At 47.9% G+C, this 17,211-nt stretch overlaps 1 protein-coding gene across 4 annotated transcripts in view; it reads left to right on the top strand.

The window, feature by feature from the left end:
- Window positions 1–3,661: 3,661 nt before the first annotated feature.
- The window catches only part of Jpt1 (Jupiter microtubule associated homolog 1), an 18,631-nt gene continuing 5,081 nt past the window's right edge, over window positions 3,662–17,211 (top strand). Inside the window, exons 1-4 of one of the 4 annotated variants that reach the window (XM_021176698.2) lie at window positions 3,662–3,841; window positions 14,286–14,428; window positions 15,560–15,657; window positions 16,994–17,012. In XM_021176698.2, the coding sequence (XP_021032357.1) occupies window positions 3,786–3,841; window positions 14,286–14,428; window positions 15,560–15,657; window positions 16,994–17,012 (316 nt within the window). In that variant the 5' untranslated portion in view covers window positions 3,662–3,785. Of the gene's footprint in view, window positions 3,842–3,930; window positions 4,095–4,323; window positions 4,362–4,412; window positions 4,546–14,285; window positions 14,429–15,559; window positions 15,658–16,993; window positions 17,013–17,211 lie in introns of those variants that run through there. The other 3 variants (XM_021176700.2, XM_021176701.2, XM_021176699.2) reach the window with 3 other exon arrangements.

Genomic DNA, 17,211 nt, shown 5'->3' with positions numbered 1-17,211 from the left:
GTTAAGAGGAAAATAAGCAGTTGCTGTGTTCTTCATGACTTCTAACTCAGCAACTGTTCAGTTTTCCCTAGAGCCAACTGCTTTCCCAAGTATTCAAGCTGTCATTTGTAGTGCAGAGACTCTAGCTCACCCAGGTGCCTTCTCTTCCCACCCTGGAACCCAGGACCCTAGGCATGGGCTCTCAAGTTTTGTGAACACCACATTTTTTTTTCAACATTTATTACTTTTGTTGTTGTTGTTTTTCCAAGACTGTTTTTCTGTGATCTCTTGCTGCTCTGGGACTTGCTTTGTAGACCAGGCTGCCCTTGAACTCAGAGACTTGCCTGCCTCTGTCCCCAGAGTACTGGGATTAAAGTGTGCTATCAAGCCGAGCTTATGTTTCCGTATTTTATCTGTGTATATATGTGCATGTGTGGCTGAACCCACGTGTGGATGAAAGTCAGAAAACAAGCTCGGGGAGTCGGTTCTCTCCGTCACTTGGTGCCTGGGAAGTGAACTTGAGTTCTCAGGCATGGTAGTGATACCTCTTCCGGAACATTGAGTCATCTTGCCTGACTCTGAACAAATACTCTTCCTATTCCTTACAACTCAAAACACTAGAAGCAGGTGGTAACTTCTCTTCATTGCTCAAAGGATGTCCAGTTGACAGCGGGTAGCCCTCTATAATGCCACCATCCATGCAGGAGGCAGGATGGCAAGAGTCCAGGTTAGACACGAAGTATCCTTTATGCTACTGGGGTTGACCCAGACATGGGAGATCATATTTGGAAGGAGAAGGGAATTCTGGTTCTCTGTGAAAGCCTAGAGGGAGAGTATTTTGGTAAGACGGCTGAAAACACTACCCAATTGCCTGAAGAGGCGACAGGAAGAGGAATATTGAGTTTTATGGAAATACTGAGGGTACCCAGGACGGGAGACATCTACTTTGAGGGGTTAGGTTTGTCATGAGAAAAGGTTGCCCTTCAGCTGCCTACATGCTTTCACCTAAGGCTTTGCCTATGAAGATCTTTATGCCATTCTCCAAGTCCTCCAAGTGTTGCCTGCATTTGTTGCAGGGATAAATTTACCCAGACAGGTGGAAGAGTCATGACTTAAGAGTTGGAAACAGCTGCCAAGTCTCTGGCAGCTCCGATAGTTTTAGACATGAGGCCATCCCCTTACCAGGCATTAGCCAGCTTTAAAACAGCCTCTGAGCGCAAACCATCGTTTGGACTTGCTCATGTGCCAACCATTGATGCTTAAAGAGTAAGATCAAAGTGGTTTTTTGTTTGTCTGTTTTATTATTTTTTTTTTTTTTAAGTTTTTTGAGACAGACTAGGCTGGTCTTGAACTGAGATCCTCCTACTTCTGTCTTCAGAGTGCTGGGATTAAAGGTGGGCTCTATCACTGGCTGAAAGATTAATATTAAAGAGATTCCAGTCTTTCCCAGAAATGTTGGCACGGGCCTTTACTGGGAGTCAGAGGCAGACAGATCTCTATGAGCTTAAAGGAAGCCTGGTCAACAAAGGGAATTCCAGGACAGCAGGGCTACTTAGATAACATAGAGAACAAAACAAAACTCCCCAAATTTCAGCACTTTTTCTGTTACGGACTCTTTGAGATTGCTTCGTTAGGTGTCCCAATGGAACTCATAGTAGGCCTCTTTTTTTTTTTTTTTTTTTCCAAGTCAGGTGGTAGGAGTGATTTCTAACCCCTAAGAAGATTGCCCCAAGCCAGGCGTGGTGGCGCACACATGTTGGTCAGGTTAAAGAGCGGATTTAAGGTTTTTGTTAGCCATCTGCCCTGCATAGTGGCACTGCCCTATACTGCCAGGAGTAGGGAGGAGTGCTGGTGTAACCAAACACTAAAGCATGGGCAGCCGGATGTGGGGTGATGATTAGCACAGGCTAATCCAGTTAGCACAGGCTAATCCAGGAGTTCTTTTCATTTGTTTGTTTCTGTTTTTTTTTTTTTTTTTTTTAGACGGGGTTTCTCTGTGTAACATCTTTGGCTGTCCTAAACTCTTCTGTCTCCTTAGTGCTGGGATTAAAGGTGTGGACCACCACGGCCAGCAGCTTCTTTTTAACTTTTAAAAAGATTTGAAAAACTGTGTAAGCATGTTTTGCCTGAAAGTGCACTCTGTGGTGCCTGGTGCTCCTGAAATTAGGACCCTGTTGCCTCTCTGGAAGAGCTGCCAGGGATATTAACCTTGGAGTAATTTCCCAGCCATTGCCACCCTCCCACTCACCTTTTTAGTTTTTTTAGAGATAGGGTCTCTATGTAGCACTGTGTGTTGTCCTGGGACAAACACTGTACATGAGGCTGGCTTGAATTCACAGAGATCTGCCTGCCTCTGCCTCCCTAGAGCTAGGTTCAAAGGTTTAGACCACTGTGTGCCCCCCCCCTCCACCACCTTTTGAGGCTAAGAAATCTTGCTTCTGCCTCCAGGGTGCTGGGATTAGGGGTGTGCAGCACCCCGACCTCGAACCTTAAAAAAAAAAAAGATTCCCTCCCCAACACGGTACCTCTGTGTAGCTCTGGCTAGCCTAGAACTCAGAGATCTACCTGCCTCCGACTCCTGAGTTGGTGCTGGGACTAAAGGATTAAAGGCATGTGCTATATTGCCTGGCAAAAGATTTATTTTCTGTACATGTGTGTGCCTGCATGTAACTGCCCAGGTCAGGGAACTGCAGCTACAGTTTGGAGCTGCCCTGTGAGTGCTGGCAACTGAACCTAGGTCCTCTGCAGTACTAGCATATATACCCTTAACACTACATCCCCTCTCTCTTTCCTGCTTTCCTTCTCTGCCTCCCCCTCCTTTCTTTTTGACGCGGTCTCACTGTGTAGACCAGACTGGCTTCAAACTCAAAGTGATCCTCCTGCCTCAGTCTCCCAAGTAAAGGCATTTGCAGGGAAGTGCCGACACATCCTGCTGAGGTAGCTTTTTATTTAGGTAGCTAGGTAGTGTGTGTGTGTCTCAGTGCGCACACCTGGAGGTCAGAGGTTCGAGAGTTGGGTATCCGAAATAATCAAACTCAGGGCTGAAATCAACCAAGTAGAAACAAAAAGAACTATACAAAGAATCAACAAAACCAGGAGCTGGTTCGTTGAGAAAATCAACAAGATAGATAAACCCCTGGCCAGACTAACTATAAGGGACAGAGACAGTATCCAAATTAATAAAATCAGAAATGAAAAGGAAGACATAATAACGAAGTATATCTTAAAATAATTATTCTGCTTGTTGAGTATTAACAGTTGAAAATATTAAAATCATGTTCTACAAAAAGAGAGAGAGAGACAGAGAGAGAGAGAGAGAGAGAGAGAGTTGGGTCTCTTACACGTTGTGGGTCCTGGAGATTGAACTCGGGTTGTCATGCTGGGTGGCAAGGGCTTTTCTTTATGAGCCACCTCCACAGCCCCTCAAGTAACTTTTTAAAGTGACAGTGAACACTCGAGCACCACCAGATTGTCGAGGGCATGGAGGAGGGGAGACCACAGCGGCCTTTCTCTGTACAGGAAGGGGGCGGGGCTTAGGCCGAGCCGTCTCCCGCGCAGCCCGTCCTGACGCCGAACTATGATTAGCACTGTGACCAACCAATAGAAATGAAGAGATCTTTTTAAATTGCCCAATGGCGGCATGTGGAGGGTGGGCCCTATTGGCTCTATAAAATGGGAATCCGGCGAACCCCGCGGCGGTAGAAGCTCGTGGAGCCCGGGTGGTTTAGCTTTTGGAGTCGTCTGCGCCGGTTGGTCCCAGTCCCCCTTGGCGTTTTCAGAGCCAGCCTACCTCGCCCCTTGGCGCCATGACCACTACCACTNCCTTTAAGGGTGTGGACCCTAACAGCAGGAACAGCTCCCGGTAAGGCGACAGGGTAGGGCTCGAGCCCTCCAGGGCTTGTGGGGACCGCGGGGCGTTGGTGGTAACGGGCCGGGAGCACCGCGCTCGCGCCCGGGGGAGGTGGCAGAGTAAGGAGTGGGCGCCGCTTTGTGCGGCAGGACTGCCTCGGCTTGTGGCCCCGCCCCAGTCGCCCCCTCTATTCAGTTCTCCCCCGTAACGACGGCTGAGGGGGACTGTGGGTGGCGGCCCTTTGCCGCACGGCAGGTTGGAGTCGGTGAGAGTGTGCGGGAGGATCGTCTTTCAGCCACCCGCGGCGACACTGGTCGGGTCCAGGATGGTGGGCTTGGTCTCCCAGGAGCCCAAGGAGCCTGCAGGGCCCTGGGCCCATTGTCCCACATGAGGGCCATGCGCTCCCGCTTCTGGCTCGGGCGTGTGCTGGCCCCGGCCTTGGGCGCTGCGAGCAAATCTGAGCCCTGATCCAGCTGGTCTGCAGGCTCTTTCCTCGTGGTGGCCCGCCCGGGTGTCCGTGTCTGCGCAGCAGGTGCACCTCTGGTAGGGCGGGGCTGGTCATCCCCTCCCTCCACTTCCAGCCCTGGATCGGAGCCCTCTTATCAAAGTGCCTCCCTGCGCCTAACAAAGGAGAGATCGGGTCTCCTCCCCCTCCCCACGCCCACCTCGGAGTGCGCGGGGCCGTGAGCCGGCTCAAGTGGGTTTTCTGCGCTCAGGTACTCGGACCTCTGCCTTTCCATGTCGCCTTCTTTACTTCTCCCATTGACTTTGGCCGAATGAGTTCACCCCAGAGCAGGCTTCTCTTGGAGGAGGCGGTTGTCTGTGCTTGGGCGGGGCTAGGGAGCCATCCATTGTCTCTCCAGTAGTATGTAGTATCCCTTCCTGGAAGCTGGGATCTTGCTTGTCCCCAGCACACTGCATTTTGGGAGGAGCTCTGTGACTGGACTGGGACCCGTTTCCTACCCCTCACTTAACTTGGTGAAAGGATTGTGTTCTGTGGAGGGAGTCCATCTACATCGTCTCAGCTAGTGGCACACAGTTCCTTAAGTTGGCTTTCAGGCATCTCTTTGATCTTCCCAAAGGCTTGGTTCCTTGTTCTCTGACCATGTATTTTCCACTGATGATGACCCACAGTTGAGTGTGACCAAGCCTTGGGGTCCCGACCAAGTGGCACAAAAGGGAGCCATTTTGTGGGGCTAAGAAGGCAGCGTGGAACAGCAGTGTCTCTCACAGGGGCTTGACAACTTGCTGACAAAAAGCAGCCTCCTTGAGTAGTCTTGTGAGGAAGCTGGCAGGAACAGACTGCTTTCAGTTTCGGGAAGTAGTAAAAGAATTGGCGAGATGGAAGGGAACTGAAGGGGTCAGCGATTACAGGGCGGGGCAGAACTGGAGATTAGACCTAGGAGACCGGGTCACTCCCTCTTGTTGTCATCCTTCAAATGAGGTAATTTGTTACAAAGGACACAGGGACAGAATGAGCCCTGGGTTTTTGTTTTGTGTGATGAGGCCAACTTTTCCTTATCTGACACTGGTTCCTGGCAAGATAATGTGTAATCTGGGTTTTATCTTTTGGGACTCGAGCTCAGCTCAAGGCTTTGTAGAGCATTTCAGAGCCCAGGGCCTTTCATGCGTGCTTGACATGAGACAAATACAAAATGTTTGCAGCCTCCTTTGCCACTGCGTGCCCTCCAGTGTTGGTGCTAAGGTTCTCCCCGACTCCTGAAATCTGACCAATTCTCTTCACCCGCTTTCTTCAGTAATGTGCTTGCTCTGCAGCCTCAGTGGTGAATGCTGTGCTGGAGTGACGGGAGTTGGCATGGAAGAAAGGAGTTATTTTTTAAATTGCTGTCTGTGCTATAACATTTTTGGGTCTTAACTCGGCAACCTTGAAGCAGTTACTATCTATGTGATTCAAAAAGAAAGAGTCCAAAGCACAGCTGAAGTACTTTGTCTTGCAAGCAAATCCTTTGTTTGGGAACCGCTCTCTGTTTCAGATGGTCTCTAGAACGCTGACGTCATTGGGGAGGCAGTACCTGCTATCATAGTACCAGTAAAAGTTGGACTAGGCAGGTTTGGCAGATTTGTAAGCTAGCTGGGTGCTAGTGCTCCCCCACCCTTGTTTTTTCTTGGCCAAGTCCACTAGGGTTCTGAAGAATTCCATGGGCTTTTAATTCCACTTAGCGATGAAAGCCTCCCTCTCTGGGGATTGAGGGGAGGACAAAGAGGCACGTTGGGGTTGATTCTAATATTTCAAGTGTCTTCAGTCATTTAAGGTAAAAATTTAAAACAGTTCTACCCAGTAAGAACCTGTAGAGCTGGACATGTGATGGTTTGTCCATAGCCTGGGCAAGATGCTGGGTTCTGCCCCCAGCAGCTCCCCATTTCCCTTCCCCCCCAAAAAAAATCACCCCAGAATTTATCTATACCTTCAGTAGTAATTTAAACAACTTAATTACCTGGGAACCTGGATGGGGGGTGTGAGCCTGTTATACCAGCACTAGGGAGGCAGGAGTGGGAGGGTGGCAAGTATATACCAAAACACATTTATCTTGATTTATATAATGAATAGAGCTGGTTTTGTCTCTGTGTGTGTGTGTCTGTATAGGATCTCAGCCATGTGGCTTTTCACTAGCCTGGATTTAGTATCCAGCCTAGGTTAGCCTCCAACTTGTGCCCTTCTTGAGTCTCCTGAGTGCTGAGATTAAAAGCACCCACAGACATAGTTTTATATGTTTAATGTTTGTTTGTTTTGAGACAGCATCTCACTGTGTAGCCTCAGCTGCTGACCTAGTATGTAGAACAGGCTGGCCTCAATCTCACTGAGATCTACTTGCCTCTGCCTCTGGTGTAGTGGGATTTAAGGCGTGGTCCTCACAGCCAGCAGACAAGCACATGTGTTTATCTTCAGGGACAAACACATGGAGTTACTTTAAGGTTTTCTTGTTTTCTAGCCCTGGACTGTCTTTCTTCTGTAGGCCTCTGCCTTCTTCCTAGGCTGTGACATTAGTGTCTCAGTAAGATGCAATGCTCAGGCCTGGAGAGTATTCGGTGTATGCATGTCTGTGTGTGGATATGTGTACATGAGTTGCAGATACCTGAGAGGGCAGAGGCATCCAATCCTCTGGAGTTACAGGAAGTTAGGAGCCACTTGATGTGCGTCCTAGGATTTGAACTCTGGTCCCCTTACTGCTGAGAACTCCGTTTCTCTAGTTGATGTCATTGTATGCCCCCATTTCTATTAAAAAACATCTTTTTAATTCATTTTTACTTTATGTATATGAGTGTTTTGCCTGAAACCACATGCGTGCCTGGTCCTCAGAGGCCAGAAAAGGGTGTCAAATCCCTTGGAACTGAAGTTGTAGATGCTCGTGAGCCACATGTCAGTGCTGGGAATCGGATCTGAGTCCTGCAAGAGCAGCCAGGCAGCGTTCTTAACCTCCATGCCATCTCTTCTGCCCTTCTCCCTCCTGCAAAAGAGTGGTTCGTTGTATTATCTGGTTGCTGGAGGGGTGTGGCAGAGTCCAGAAGGTGTTGATCCCCTAGAGAGTTCCAGGTGGCTGTGAGCTGCCTGGCACAGGTGCAGGGAGCTGAACAAGGCCCAACTATAGGAGCAGCATGGTCTCTCCAGGCCTAAGCATTGCATCTTAGTGAGACCCTAATGTCACAGTCCAGGGAGAGGGCAGTCCAGGACTAGAAAACAAGAAAACCTAAAATGTGTTTGGCCCTGAAGACAAATATGCCATTCATTGTTTGATTGCCCGTTGATGGATTTGAAGCACTTGCTACAAGTCTGCCAGGCTGAAGACTTTAGGCCTGCTGTCAGTCAGTGGGCAGCTGCTTGGAGTCTCCTCCATTCTCAGGCTCTGCTCTCCTGACAACTAGTAAACTACAGAGCCTAGCCCAAGCCCAGCCTCAGCTGCCTCAGCCTCCCCCGCTTTCCTAGACAGTAAAGGGTGGGTAGTGTGGTGTTGGGAGGTGGTTGTGGAAACCAGGATTGCATGGCTGGGAGAATCCTGACAGTAAACTTGCCGGTCCCTAAGTCAGGTTTGCTGCCTGCGTCGTCTGCAGGGCAGTGAAGATAAGGAAGACATCCAGGAGTACTCGCGGCTTTACTCGGCAGGGGCAGGAGCACTAACTAACCTGCCTGTGCTCCCTGTGGTCTGGCTGTGTCCTGGGCTCATGGAGGAAGCAGGGGTAGGGTGTGGAAGTGGGGTTTAAGAGATCAGCTGAAGACTAAAGGGCACTGAGGGAAAGGGTGGAGCATGCTGGAGCCTGAGGAGATAGTCCAGGAAGGGCTCCAAGTGGAGATAACATGCAACAGTGAAGGAAGTGGAGAGGAGGGTGGCTGGAAGGATCCTGGTTTGTTTGAGAAGAGGCAGAGGAAAGGTCACAGCTTACTGCAGAAATGGCAGTGCCTGAGTCCAGTGAGGAGGGGCAGTTTCTGAGGACTGAGACCAGGAACTAGCCTGAGGGAGCTCAGGAGCCGGGATTTCTATCAAAGGATCCAGTGCAGACCAGAGAGAAAGTGGTGCTGTGAAAAGTAACTCTGGCCTCCCAGCTTGACAGCACACACGTGTAATCCCAGTCTGAGAAAGTAGAATGGCAGTCTCAGGCTGGCAGAGGCTGTATGTTGAGCTCCTCTGTAGAGAGGGAAAGTATTTCAGAGTCTCACTCTAGTCCAGCCTCTACCACAGAGCCCAGCCCTGCCTCCAAGTGGGTGACCTGTCTCTCTTACCTTGTCTCCCTCAGAAGCAGCCCCCTTTTTTTTAAAAGGTTTATTCTTAAATGTGTACATGTTTGTGCAGATGCTCTTGGAGGCCAGAAGCAGGCATTGGATCCTCTGGAGCAGAAGTCCCAGGGCTCTGTGAGCTGCCTGACATGGGGGTTGGGAACTACACTCAGGTCCTCTGCCCCTCACTGAGCCATCTCTCTGCTCCCTTCACCTTAAGTGTGTGCACACATGCACGCACGCACGCACGCATGTGCAGTTTCTCTGGCATGTGTATGGAGGTCAGAGGATAACTTTCAGGAGTCTGTTCTTTTCACTCACTGTAGGCTGCTGGGATCTAACTCAAATTGTCAGGCTTGGTAGCAAGCATCTTTACCCATCTAACCAGACCAGAAGCAGTCTTTAAAATTTTTGGTTAATAGCAATGCAGAAAAATAGGATGTCATTCATCTGAAAGCCATTAGTGAGAGGGAACAGCCGATAGCATCGTGGTGACATGTAGATGGCTTTAATAATAGTCTGCGTACATGATTGTCATGTTCCAGATGATACATATGAATGATGTTCCTATTAATAACAGTCTGATGGGACAGAAACTACTGCGGGCCCTCATTTTATAGAGGAGAAACCTGAAGCATAGAGAGGTTAGGCAAGTCCCACGGTGTCCCTTGGAAAGTTTGTACCCAGCAGGACATGGTGGCTCTTGCTGTAATCCCAGACCTCAGGAGGCTGGGGAGGAGTTCTGTGCACTTGAGGTTTGTTCAAGTTTATACCTTTATTGATTTTTATACCATTTTGCCCTATTGACCCTTTTGTTCTTAACTTCGTTTATTTTCTAGTCTGGGGAAAACCCAGCCATGTGTTTTCCTCTGATTGCAAACCACAGCAGACATCTGTCACTTGAGGTGTGGGGGCCTTGCTGGTGGCAGATGCCACTTGGGTAGGTGTCACAGTAGGCACCTGCTAGTGTTCTCTAATCCAGTTGAGTTGGGACACCTGGAGATAGTGCTTTGCACACATTTGAGGATGCCCTGCACGCCTTGTTTATGCAGTCCTGGGAATTGAACCCAAATCTTCCTCTAGGCAAATGTTCTACCAACTGAACTATACTTGTAATCACTTTCTTTTTTTACAGCAGGATTTTGTTTCTAGCCTAGGGTAACCTTGAGTTCACTTTAGTCCAGGCTGGCTTTAAATTCACAGTAGTCCTTCTATCTCAGCACCCTACTTCCTGGGATTACAGTCATGAGTTAGTGCCTGGCTTTTAGGTCCCCTGGCCCCCTCCCTGTGCTTTTGACCCACTGGCTGCAAAGCAGGATCCCTGTAACCTTCCCCTAGGTTTGATTAATTTGCCATAAAATTCAGGGAAACCTCCTACATTTATGGGTTGATCATGAAGGGTATAATTAGGTACAGAGTAAGCTTAGAGAAAGGTGCAGGGCTTTGGTGGCCACCACAGGTAAATCTCCTCCTGGAACCTCCAGTTTCAGCCTCTCCCTTTTGGTCAAATGTTTATAAAGCCCAGGCAGACCTTGAATTGTAATCTCTCTGCTTCTGCCTGGTAGCGTTTGGGATTAGAAGTGTGTGACCTCCCAGTATCCACCTGTTTTCTTTCTTTCTGGTTTTCAGGGGGTCAAATGCTTTACCAGTGGTTTTGTTGTTTGTTTGTTTGTTCATTTGTTTTTCTTTTGAGACAAGGTCTCTCACTACGTAGACTAGGCTGGCCTCACAGAGCTCTCTGACCTCTGGGGTGCTGGGATCAAAGGCAATATGCACCCCTATGCACAGCTGCTTTGCACTGTTATCTTCCCGCTCCCATGTAGTCTTTGTGACCAGTGTTAGGGTAGGTAGGATACCAGCTGAATTTTTAAAAAGTGTTTTGGGGGCTGGAGAGATAGATGGCTCAGTCTGTAGGAGCTCTGGCTGCTTTTTCAGGACACAGGTTTGATTCTCAGCATCCATAAGGTGGCTCACAACTGTCTGAAGCTCCAGTCCCAGGAGAGATCCAGGACCTCTGTGACCTCCACTAGTGCCAGGCCCACACAGGGTGTGCAGATACACATGCAGATGAAAACACCCACTCACATAGAAAAGATATCTTTTATTTGTTTTGTTTTGTTTTTCGAGACAGGGTTTCTCTGTGTAGCCCTGGCTGTCCTGGAACTCACTCTGTAGACCAGACTGGCCTTGAACTCAGAAACCCACCTGCCTCCACCTCCCAAGTGCTGGGATTAAAGGCGTGCACCACCACTGATCAACCTAGATAATTTTTAAAAACTTTGCTGTTTAGAAAAAGCCCTCCAGCCGGGCGTGGTGGCGCATGCCTTTAATCCCAGCACTCGGGAGGCAGAGGCAGGCGGATTTCTGAGTTCGAGGCCAGCCTGGTCTACAAAGTGAGTGCCAGGCCTCCAGTTTATTGTAGTCCAGCATGGTGTCAGCAGTGGGTGTGGTAGTGACAGACGTGCCTGCCTTGTCAGTGCTTCAGTGGCTTCCCATGGAGAGGGAGCTATGTCCCAGGTACCACAGACACAACCAAGGGACACAGAAGCCATAGCTAATGACACTGTGTATGTTGTCCACGGTGGTATTTACTTTCTGGACTCCTGACTCTCAGGCCTTAGTCTCCCAGGACCTGAGGCTGCAGGCCTGGCTCGCTGGCCAGCTGTCAGGTTGGAACTTTTCTCTTGTGCTCCTTTTTAGCAGCTTTAAGATGATTTTGTATACCTGTGGTACTGCCTTCTGTCCTGTTGTCTCTTTGCCTACTCTCTAGCTTTGTGGCTGGCTTAGGAAGCCTTCCTCACTCTTTTTCTCTCTCCCACCTTGCCTGTAGATCAGGCTGCCTTCTTGTTTCCCTAGGGCTGGGATCACAGGTGCTCACAGTCACGCCTAACTTCCTCTTACACAGTCTGAGGAGACCAAGTTGGCCTTGAATTTAACTGTGGTCCTCCTTCTCTTTGGGCCTCTTAGATTATAGGCATGAGCCACTAAGCCTGTCAAAGAAGCTAGATCTGGAACAAAACAGACACAGCAGGAACTGGTGAATACAGACTCTTCAAGCACACATGGCTTTATAAATTTGGACATATTAATTAAGCCATTAGGCAAATATCAAAGGATTTTTGTCATGGCACATTTTTACCTGTCTGTTGACTTTACAGCTAGAAATGAATAAGCTAGAAAGACTTTTGGAAACACTTTATTTTTTGGTATTTGAGACAGTCTCAGTGTATCCTTGGCTGGCCTGGAACTGAAGAATTCTCCCTCCCTCCCTCCCTCCCTCAGTTTCCCGAGTACTCGGTCAGCAGCAGGAGCTCTGTACTTCATTGTCTTTTTTTTTTTTTTTTTTTGCCATTCAAATGTAAACTTTTTTTAGATTTATTTTTATGTGCCTTGCCTGTATATATGTGCACCACAGGCATGCCTGTGGCTCTGGAGGTCAGAAAGCCGTCGTCCCATCCTTCAGGACATGAATTAAGACTGGCTGTGAAGCCAGGCAGTGGTGACCCACACCTTTAATCTAAGCACTCAGGAGATAGAGACAGGGAATCTGTACAAGTTCAAGGCCACCCTGGTCTACAGACTGAGTTCTAGGACCATAGGGCTACAGGGAGAAACCCTGTCTTAGAAATCAAAACAACACAAAGAATGGTCATGGAGCCACCCACCATGTGAGACCTGAATTGAGCAGATGCAAGTTCACTTCACTGCTGAGCCACCTCCAGGCATGAGGTCAAAACAAAGATATTTGGTGTGTGTTTATTGTACACACTAATGGGTTTCATTAGGACAGACTTTTTTCTGTCTTGGTTTTGGGACAGGTCTCATGTAGGCGAGGCTGGTCTGAATTTGCCGTGGAGCCAAGGATGGCCTTGAGTGCCTTGACCCTCACGAGTATATTTTGTGCTTCCTTCTGCTCTTGTGGTAAAAATGTAGTTTTATGTGTCTGTGATCCAAGGTCTCACCTCATTTCATACGCTGATCTCCACTTTGAACCAACCATTCTTTAGCAGGTCACCCCTCTCAGACCCCTGTGGCCGGCTAAAGCGCCACAGAGCTTGTTTTATTGTCAAGACAGTTTATGTAGCCCTGGCTGTCCTGGAACTTGTTTTGAAGAACAGGCTGGCCTCAAACTCACAGAGATCCCGCTGTCTCTGCCTTCTGAGTGCTGGGATTAAAAGCATGGATCACCACCTCCCAGCAACTGCATATTCTTGTTTTGCATGCTTTGTTTATGGTGATCACCTGAACAGTTGTACAGTAAACCCAGGTACCTATGCATCCCCATCATGCACCAAGCTCATGCCAAGTGTGTTTTTATTTATATTTTATTTTTCTGAGACAGTCTTACTATGTAGCCCTGGCTAGATTGTAGCTCCATATACACACCAGGCCGGTCTTGAACTCTGCTTCCAGAGATCTGCCTGCCTTTGCCTCCAGTGTTGGAATTAAAGGCACACACATGCTACCACACCTGGCTAAGATATCATTTTTATTTCTAATGAACTGTGTATCTGTGTGCTTGTGCATGTGAGTGCAATGTGCAGAGCTAGAGTTTTAAGTGGTTGTGTGCCGCAGCGTGGTTGCTGATAATTTTAGACTTTTGTAAAAGGTGAGTGATAAGGATCTAGTTTCCTTCCGAAGATGTGGATACTCTGGGTTTTCAGCAACATTTGTGTTGATTTCTTACATAAAAAGATCGTATGTGCCTATGTGCACTGTGAACTTGCCTGGTGCTCGTGGAGCCAGAGTGAAAGCATCAGGTTCCTTGCAATCGGAGTCACAGACGGTTGTGAGCTGCTATATGGATGCTGAGCCTTAGACTTAGAAACTGTAGATCCATCCAGTACTAGACTAGGCCAGGCTGCTGCTGAACCCATAAAGACCCAGATAGTTTCACATGTATGAGTGCTCTGCCTGTGTATGTATGTACAGTGCCAGCAGAGGCCAGAAGAGAGTGCCAGAGCCTCCAGAATTGAAGTTCAGATGGTTGTGAAGCACCGTGTAGGTGCTGGGATCCACTTAAATCTTCAGGCTTAGTAGGCATCCCCTTGTCTGCTGAGCATCACTTAGTAGGCGTCCCTTGCCCTCAAGGGAGCTTTTGGGTCTATATGCTTTTTTTTTCTATTTAGTTGAGAATAAAAATGGACGTTCTGCCGGGCGTGGTGGCGCACGCCTTTAATCCCAGCACTCGGAAGGCAGAGGCAGGCGGATTTCTGAGTTCGAGGCCAGCCTGGTCTACAAAGTGAGTTCCAGGACAGCCAAGGCTATCAGAGAAACCCTGTCTCGAAAAACCAAAAAAAAAAAATGGACATTCTTTTTTGGTGACTATGATGCTGTAGTCCATGGGGACTGGCAGTCCTGACTCAGTGTACAAATTCTGATCACAAGTGTAATAGCATGATGTTCTAAACTTCTTTGCAAATACATTTAGCTAAGTCCAGAGAGACAAGGTTCCTTCGGTCACTTAGCTTTGCTCAAAGGGACAGAGTGTTACCTGTGGTGACGCTGAGCTGATGCAGCTTTCTGGTGTGGTCGATGGTCTTAGTGCAGATGGATAAAGCACTGTTGGTACCCTGACCCTCCAACAGTGGGTTTACGGTTGATGATTCAAGTCCTTCTTGTTAGAAGCAGTCTTGGAGGAGGGGAGGGTCAGAGAAGTGAACATATTTATCCAAGGAATGTTCCAGTGTCATCTGAAATTAACGTCTTACTTACTATTGTTTCTAGGGTTTTGCGGCCTCCCGGTGGTGGGTCCAATTTTTCATTAGGCTTTGATGAGCCAACAGAACAGCCTGTGAGGAAGAACAAGATGGCTTCTAACATCTTTGGGACACCTGAAGAGAACCCCCCATCTTGGGCCAAGTCAGCAGGTGCTTGCTTGTTTTTTGGTTCAAGACATGGACTCTCTGTGTAGCTCCAGATCTTGCCCTGTACACAGGCCCAACCTCAAACTCCGATCCTCCTGCCTTTGCTCCGGAGTACTGAGTTAAAGGCGTGCAGCACCAAACTGTCAGCAGGTACTGGTTTTACCAGGCAATCCTTGTTAAAGTCACAGATTCAGCAGGATGTAGTACTGATTAGCAATGCTGAACCCAAACAAGCAAGAAATACAGTACTGGCTGGGTGTGGCCGCCCAGCCTTAATCCAGTACTTAGTAGACTAAGGCGGCTGGGAGTTCCTGGGCTCTGGGGTCTACATGAAGGCTGGAGTAAGGGCCAGAGGCAGAGTAGCCCTCTTCTATTTTGTGATATGAAACACAATTATTATTATTTTTTTTTTTTTAAGATTTATTTATTTATTATATGTGAGTACACTGTAGCTGTCTTAAGACACACCAGAAGAGGGCATCAGATCTCATTACGGATGGTTGTGAGCCACCATGTGGTTGCTGGGATTTGAACTCCGGACCTTTGGAAGAGCAGTCGGGTGCTCTTACCCACTGAGCCATCTCACCAGCCCCCACAATTATTTTTTAAATGATTAATTTTACATGTCTGAGTGTTTTGCCCTCATGTATGTACCATGTGGGTGCTAGGAATGGAACCTGGGTCATCCATGTTCGTTCTTTCTTTCTTTCTTTCTTTCTTTCTTTCTTTCTTTCTTTCTTTTTAATTTATTTTTTGTATATTTGCAGTTTGCCTGTTTTGGGTTTGTTTTTGTGTGTGTGTGTGTGGTTTTTGTTTTTTTTTTTTTTGGTTTTATGAGACAGGGTTTTTCTGTACTGTAGCCCTGGCTGTCCTGGAACTCACTTTGTAGACCAGACTGGCCTGGAACTCAGAAATCCGCCTGCCTCTGCCTCCCAAGTGCTGTAACTTCTCTTATTTTTTTATATTTTGTATTTTCTTAATGATTTATTTATTTTTTTTTTTGTCTGTATGAGGGTGTCAGATCCCTGGGACAGGAGTTCCAGCTGCCATGTGGGTGCTGGGAATTGAACCCAGGTCCTCTGGAAGAGCAGCGCATCTCCCCAGCGCCTTACTGTGGTATGTATTGGTTTCTAGGTGCCAAGTCTAGTGGTGGCAGGGAAGATTCGGAGTCGCCCGGAACACAGAGAAGTAGCTCTACTGAAGCAAGCTCTGGAGATTTCTTAGACCTCAAGGTCAGTGTGATAACAAGACAGCCTCGCGGGGTTAGCCAAGGGCTCTGTGCGTAAATATGCCTCCTTGTTTTTAAAATTTTTTTTTCCTGGTTTCTTCTTACTTGCTCTCTTCTCCTTAAGAGAATGTGCTGAGGGGACTGGAAAGATGGCTCAGCAGTTAAGAGCACTGCCTGCTCTTCCACAGGTCCTGAGTTCAAATCCCAGCAACCACATGGTGGCTCACAACCATCTGTAATGGGATCTGATGCTCTCTTCTGGTGTGTCTGAAGACAGCAACAGTGTATTTATATTATATGTAAAATAAATAGATCTTAGAAAAAAAGAAAAAAGGGAATGTCCTGAGCAGTCTTGGTGATGGAAATTCAAGTGTGAGGCCAGACAAACAGGCTGAAGGTGGAGCTTGGTTCATGTTTCCTAGCTCGCCAGAAGACCTGGCTCTCCCCCAGCCCTGCTACAAGAGACCAGTGTGCTGGCTCCCACCTATAATCCCAGCACCTGGGAGCTGGGGCAGCAAGCTATGCAGGGAGTTGATCCATGAGACCTACCTACCTCAGAAAAGAAAGGGGGGGGTGGCGCTTAGGAGGGCCAGAAAGTCAGGCTAGTGAGTTAGCCTGACCCAATCACACATCTCTTAGTGTTGGGTTAGTCTTAACCCTTCAGCGGCTTCTGAAACCCTCCTCTTCCTCTGACCCTCATGTATCTAGTCTTGGAGTTGAAGAGCTAAATCAGTGTCTGAATGTGGGAATTGGCAGCGCTGATGTCACAGTGGGATGTGTCTGCAGAAAAAGCTGCCACTGAGTCCCCTGGGCATGTCTGAGAGGGGCTCACCTGGGAGGAATTCTTCCTGACTTGGTACTGCAGTACCCTGAGGCATCAACTTCTAGGTGTAGGGAGGCTATGTAGCGCTATCCAGTGGTCAGCCCCTAGGCTCACCATTCCCTTTTTGAGAAAAGATCCTTAGCCTGTCTGTGTCACTGTTTGGGGCTGGTTACTGTGCTGGACTGCTGGGTAGCATGGCCCCAGATCACATTGAGGTTGTTGCTAGACCCAGCACTTACCAAATAGATTTTCTTTTTTTCGTTTTTGAGTTAGAAAGAGGATTTTTCTGTGTAGCTCTGGCTGTCGTAGAACTCACTCTAGCCCAGACTGACCTTGAATTTAGAGATCCTCTGCCTCCCAAGTGCTAGATTAAAGGTGTGCACCACCACCATCCAGCCCCAAATGAATGAGATTTCACAGGACTTTAATGTCAGTTGGGTTAGCTTCTCTTGAACTATGATCATTTTATGTGTTACAGAATTAAAACAGGAACTAATTCTGAAATTTTCTTTTCCAGGGAGAAGGTGATATGCATGGTGAGTATATCTTAGCACTGATTGCTGTTTTTATAATGCTGTTAGAAGGTCTGAGCTAACATTCTACTTATTTAAAAAATATATACGTACATGTATACGTACATGTATATGTACATGTATATGTAGTCTCTTCCTCTTAGGCCCAGTCAGCAGATGCTTCGTTTTGCTCTGGATCAGCAATTTGGTTTTTTTTTTTTTT

Source organism: Mus caroli, chromosome 11 (assembly GCF_900094665.2).
Source record: "Mus caroli chromosome 11, CAROLI_EIJ_v1.1, whole genome shotgun sequence".
Classification (NCBI taxonomy): Eukaryota; Metazoa; Chordata; class Mammalia; order Rodentia; family Muridae; genus Mus; species Mus caroli.
This window is presented reverse-complemented; position numbering and strand designations above follow the sequence as displayed.